At 42.6% G+C, this 6,000-nt stretch overlaps 1 protein-coding gene across 2 annotated transcripts in view; it reads right to left on the bottom strand.

The window, feature by feature from the left end:
• Positions 1-208: 208 nt before the first annotated feature.
• The window catches only part of LOC144257629 (zinc metalloproteinase-disintegrin-like NaMP), a 51,352-nt gene continuing 45,560 nt past the window's right edge, over positions 209-6,000 (bottom strand). For both annotated transcript variants that reach the window (XM_077805650.1, XM_077805651.1), the window contains exons 22-25: positions 5,661-5,717; positions 5,367-5,444; positions 3,493-3,555; positions 209-2,487 (exon numbers count right to left, since the gene is read on the bottom strand). In XM_077805650.1, coding sequence (XP_077661776.1) covers positions 2,455-2,487; positions 3,493-3,555; positions 5,367-5,444; positions 5,661-5,717 — 231 coding nt within the window. In that variant the 3' untranslated portion in view covers positions 209-2,454. The remainder of the gene's footprint in view (positions 2,488-3,492; positions 3,556-5,366; positions 5,445-5,660; positions 5,718-6,000) is intronic.

Raw genomic sequence — 6,000 nt, 5'->3', positions numbered from 1 at the left:
CATTTTCTCACCTAATATAAACTAGATTCAATGGAACTATGCCAGTTTACATCAGCTGAAGATCCATCCCACTGCATTAATACAAAACTTTGCTGGGCAGTTTGAGCAAAATTTGGAGTCCCGTGGATTTTATAGGATTATAAATGATCCCACTCATCTTTTATATGTATTATGTGCAATTGATGATGTTCTACAAAAAATACTCTGCTTTTCTTAGAACATTTTAATACAGAAATATTTGTAAATACATTATATATCGGTAATAAAAATAACATTTTAAAATCTCCATACACCATGTTTAAAATTGCTTATATTAAATACAGCTTTGAATACAAATAGAGAAGAAGTGATTCCAAAGTGGGAGACACAAATGTTCTCCCAATGAAGTTGAATCTAAAAAAAATGTACACCCAAAACTGACAGCTTACAAGGCAAGTAACAGAATATTATCATTTCATAGCATGGTTCTTTCTGTTACAGTGCTTGATTGACAGCCCAAAGGAAATCACAGCATAAGAGAAGGAATGGATATTTTTCACATTCTTGTTTTTGTTTCAGAGAGACAACAGTGGGCAGGTCAATACTTCTATCTACCTTTTTTTTTTTTTTTTTTTTTTTTAACTTAGATGTTGACGATCAAAATAAGATACTGTAAGCCAGAATTTCAACTGGTGCAAACCGGCACAACTGCGCTAACCTTTACGAAGCTTAGATTTACACCAGCTGAGGATATGGCTCTTTTTAAAGAGCAGGCCAAACAGGGAATGCTCAGGACCTGGCATGGATTAGAGTTACGATGCAATTCCAGATTTCATGTGGAGGCTAATTCAAGGCTATGACTTCACTTCGGTGGTTCTGCAGCCGGGAGAAGATCTCCCTTCGCGACACTTTTGTGCCCAGGTGGTGTAAATCTGCCATCCTGAACCACATCCTAACCCGTTCTGAAAATGAAAGGACCATTCTGCTTTTGAATGTGACCTAGAACCAAACCTGGTTCAAACTGGAACCTCTATGAAATGTTGGGTGCTTGGGATACAAGGCTCATCTTATTTTTTTAGAACATCTTTTTTCCTTGACACATACTCCCATGTGCTTTAACCTAAATATAGTGATGCTAGTAACATCAATCATATCAATGCCCCAAGTATCAATAACAGCAGTGCCAGCAGCCCAGAACTAATGAAGACCCCTCTAGTAACATACTAGTGTGCAAAGCCCAAGACACAGGAGCAGTTTTACAATAATAAATCAATGTGCCCAGCCTAGTACTCATTAGCAAACTTACAATAATACAGCAGAGTGCAAAGAGTAATCCTACAATTAAGAAAATACCAGTGTTTCTCTGCTGGAATGTGGCAGGGTGGGAAGGGGGAAGAGGAGATAATTCTGGAACTAAGTGGTGAATAAAACCATTTATTAAGGGATTTTTTTTCATTGTCCCTGGAGTTCAATTATGGCATCTGAAGTTCCATGTCAGGCTGGCAAAGCATGCTTTTCAGGAGCATTGTGACCCAAGCAGCTAGCTGGTTGACTGTAATACAGTCTCTGACCATGTCTCCAATCTTCCCAGCTCAAAATAGCTCACTGTGGGGCCTTTAAAGTGGTAGAGAATAAAGGGGTACTATAATCCCAAAGGATCTTTTCAGAACCAAAATACTTCTCAGATCTCAAGCGTTGCCAGTCAGTGCAAGAGCTAATAAACTGACGAACAGGAGGGTAATCCAGCCTCATGCTTCAATGTTAAAAGGGGACTTCCTCCAAGGGTCAGGAAGGAATTTTGTTCTACCCTTGACAGCTTTGCACATCCTTTTGAAGCATCGGGTGTTCACCACTGAAGGCAATGTTGGGCCATTGATCCAGCTACTTTGATGGTCCTTCAACTTTACATGTAGTTTGCAATTTACAGACAGAATCCAGCGCACCAGACTTTCCCAAATCTTAGACTCTAGAATCATAGGACTGGAAGGGACCTCGAGAGGTCATCTAATCCAGTCTCCTGCACTCATGGCAGGACTAAGTATTATCTAGATCGTCCCTGATGTGTTTGTCTAACTTGTTCTTAAAAATCTCCGATGATGGAAATTCCACAACCTCCCTAGGCAGTTTATTCCAGTGCTTAACCACCCTGACAGTTAGGATGTTTATTTTAATTCCAACCTAAAACATATACTGAGCTGGTTTAATAACTCACATATGGTCCCCCTCAGTTCAGTTTGCTATTCCCCTGGCTTTTCCTCTGGAAAGCCAGGAATGGCAGGCTGATGTCATTATCCAAGGACTACAACATTATTTGAAAAACACATTTTCTTTCAAAGAAATTGCCAGTCCATTTAAAAAAGAAAGTTAGTGGAACGATCATAATTTCCTTGGCAAAGGCAGGAACCACAAGGTGAATGGAGATGGAAACTGTCCCTCAGAATGTCAGGAATCTTGATCAATTCTTCTTCAGTAGCTTCATACTCTGGGTTTGACTGGTGGTTTTAAAGCCTGAGTGAAAACAAACAAATGGAACAAATCAAGTGACTGACACAAGATTTTCCACAAATTCTACTCAGCATTGCACAACGTGGTGAGATGCATTGTGGGTTTTTTCCGTACCTCCGCAGCATCAGAGAATAGCCATTGCTGCAGATTCCGGACTTGATGGGTAAATGGTCCGGCTCCTATATTCCAGCAACCCTCTTAAGAGCCAGATCTGATACCCTTACTCATTCTGAATGACACCTTACTCCGAGAATGGTCCCTCTGAATCACATGTTGTATAAAATACTACTCAGCGTGAGTAAAGGTAATTGAAATCTGGCCCACAGTTGTTCTACATAATAATAATTTTTGTATTGCAGTAGGACATAGAGGCCCCATTATGCTCGGCATTGTACTCATATATAGCAAAAGAATTATCATTCAAAGGCACCGATTCTGCAAAGACCTGTGCACATGCTGAGACTAGTCAGACGCTTAAAGTTAAGCGCACGGGATAATTCTTTGCAGGGTCAGAGCCTAGACCACATGCGGAGTAGTGCTGCTGAGATCCTGTACTTTTATTACAGGTTTAAAACCCTGCACTGTAATGCAAACCGACGAAGACAATTAGAAAGTAAAAGCATTTTAAATACCAACTACTGGACTGTGCTGCTAATAGTATTGACAGCTCTGTCTCTCCAAAAATCTTGGCTCTGTACCACTCCTCCATACCTCCCCCGCAAACTAACCAGACTGGATTCCCTTTATTTGCCTTCATGTTGTTGAGCCTTTAAGGAGTCGTGTTTTTTATCTTTTCTTCACAGCCATGAGTGCTGGAAACTTACTGGTTTTGAGTTTGTTGTAACCTGACTCCAGGAGCTATTAGGGCCTTGTGGGGAAAAAACACCAAGAATCATGCAGCTCACAGTGAAATCATGAATTGGCAGCACTGTGTTAAGATTTATCTTGATCTCTATCTTGCAGTCAGTCATACTTGGAATATCCACATGTATGGTGTACTTGAGTTACCTGTGGTGGGGGTGCAGGTTTGCCCTTTGGGACTGGTGAAGGAGTGGACTTTGTCTGTGCTACCTGTGACAAAAATATAGTTGTTATACCTCCCTTTTGAAGTGAGTACAGAGCTGAGCTGCTACTGGGGTTATCTCCCATATTTACCAAGACCTTTCCAGAGACAAAAAGTAAATAAGCAAGTAGCACTGTGATCCTAAATATTTTCCCCCTACACCAGGGGTCTCAAACACGCGGCCTGCAGAGTTATTTCCTGCGGCCGCCAAGCTCCCCTCCCCTCCCAGCGCACCGCGTCCCCGCTCCTCTGCCTACCTCCAGGCGTTTCCCACCACCAACCACCTGTTTGATGCTTAGCCCTTTCCTTGAGGGAGGGGGAGGAGCGTGGAGCTGCATGCTCGGGGGAGGAGGTGGAGAAGAGGCAGGGCAGGGCAGGGGCGGGGATTTGGGGAAGGGGTTGGATTAGGGGCAGGGAGGGGGCAGAGTTGGGGTGGGGACTTTGGGGAAGGGATGGGAGGAGGCAGGGCAGGGGTGGGACCTATGGAAGGGGTGGAGGGGGCGGGGTAGGGGCAGAGGTGTGGGCTTTTGTATCTTTTTATGAAAAGGTGTCAGTGATGCGGCCCTCGGGCCAATGTACTAGTCCTCCTGTGGCCCTTGTGGTGATCTGAGTTTGAGATCCCTGCCCTACACACACAACAAATGTAAACAGACAGAAACATAGATCCCGATTCTGGAAAGCACCTGAGCATGTGAAAACAACGAGGAGCCCGGTGGCACCTTAAAGACTAACAAATGTGTTTGGGTATAAGCTTTTGTGGGTAAAAAAACACTTCTTCAGACGCACGGAGTGAAAATCACAGATACAAGCATAAATATACTGGCACATGAAGAGAAAGTGGAGAACCAGTGATAAGGCCAATTCAGCCAGGGTGGATGTGGTCCACTCCCAATAATTGAGGAGGAGGTGTCAATACTAAGAGAGGTATATGCTTTACATATGGGATGTAAATTCATCTCTATCAGCAAAGGGTATTCAATAGGGCTACTCAGCTGCTTAAAGCCAGGCACATGCTTGAGGCAATGACTGAGGAAAGCATCTCTATTTTGGATAGCGCTTAAGCACATGCTGAACTTTAAGCATGCACTTAGGTCCCATTTGAAGTCAATGGGACTTGCGCTTAACTTTGAACACATGCTTGTGCTTTGCTGAATTGAAACCTTAACGAAAAATCCTTGCTCATGCAAGCAGTAGCATTGACTGTGGTGGGATTACTAGCTGGAGTAGGAATTGCTAGTCTGAGTAAGGACTGGAGGATCAAGCCCTCGGACAGCAAGAGTTTGAGTGGTTGTTTGCTTGGGTTTGGTTGTGTATTTTGCTTTTTGGGCAAACTTTCTGGCCTTTCTCATTTACACCAAAGGTGCTTTTATACTGCTGTGTTAGTGCGATGTGGCCTTAGTGTAAATGCAAACTAGTTTAAAATTCTTTCCCCCTGAATTTTATTAAAAAATTATTGATGACCTACTCTCCTGGTCCTGCCCTTTCAGTACATCTGAGGCAATTTTAGTGACTACTCGACATACATAGGAACACTGCAAAAATGGGACATAATAAATAATTTTAATATATTAGGTATTTGTATCACTCACCATCCCAGTCACGGATTAGGACCCCATTGTGCTAGGTGCTTTACAAACACAGAACAACAAAAAGATGGTCCCGTCCCCAAAGAGTTACAATCTAATTAGCTTCCATCAGTTTTAACCATGAAACTGAAAACACTGGCCAGTGTCCACTGCATCATGATTATATCACGTGTAACTTGATAAGATAAGATCCATGAGAAAAGAATGGACCAGGATTATGGAAGTCTACTTACCGAATTGCCCATGACAGAAGTAAAGGCTGGTTTGGCAGTAGGAACTGGAGGTGGTGGAATGGTTGGCTTTACGATAGGCTGAAAAAGAAGAAAATAAAAAATATGTTTACGCTGAGAGATCGTGTGTGTGTGTGTGTGAGGGAGAGGCCTCTGTCCCTTATTCAGAATTGCCCCAGCCTTACAAGTCTAGAGATGAAATCCTGGCTGCATTGAAGTCGTTGGGAGTTTTGCCATTGATTTCAACGGGACCAGGATGTCACTCTTCTTCTTTAAATCCACTTATGAGGTTCTTACCATTTTTGTATTTTGGTGGATGGCTGGCCTGCCATTGGATCTCTCCTCTGGGATATTCTAGGGAGCAACAATAAGTGACAATATGTTAGTGTTGCAGGGGGAAAAAAGGCAGTTTACAGGTTTATGGCTGACAACATACTGAGCTTTCAACATTAAACAGCCGAATACAGCACAGATTGTAGTATTTGACTTCCAGGACATTACTGATAAAAACCTATCCATTTCCCCAAGCTTTTTCCAGAGGGGATGTGGTGACAAACTGAAGTTGGAGTTTTTGTCCTGGTCTTCTCTTTAATCCGTTGGAGCTGACGTATCAATTTAACTATTTGTGTTTCAATTG

The sequence above is a fragment of the Eretmochelys imbricata genome, chromosome 26 (assembly GCF_965152235.1).
Source record: "Eretmochelys imbricata isolate rEreImb1 chromosome 26, rEreImb1.hap1, whole genome shotgun sequence".
Taxonomy (NCBI): Eukaryota; Metazoa; Chordata; order Testudines; family Cheloniidae; genus Eretmochelys; species Eretmochelys imbricata.
The sequence above is the reverse complement of the archived record's forward strand: the minus strand, read 5'-3'. Positions and strand labels throughout refer to the sequence as shown.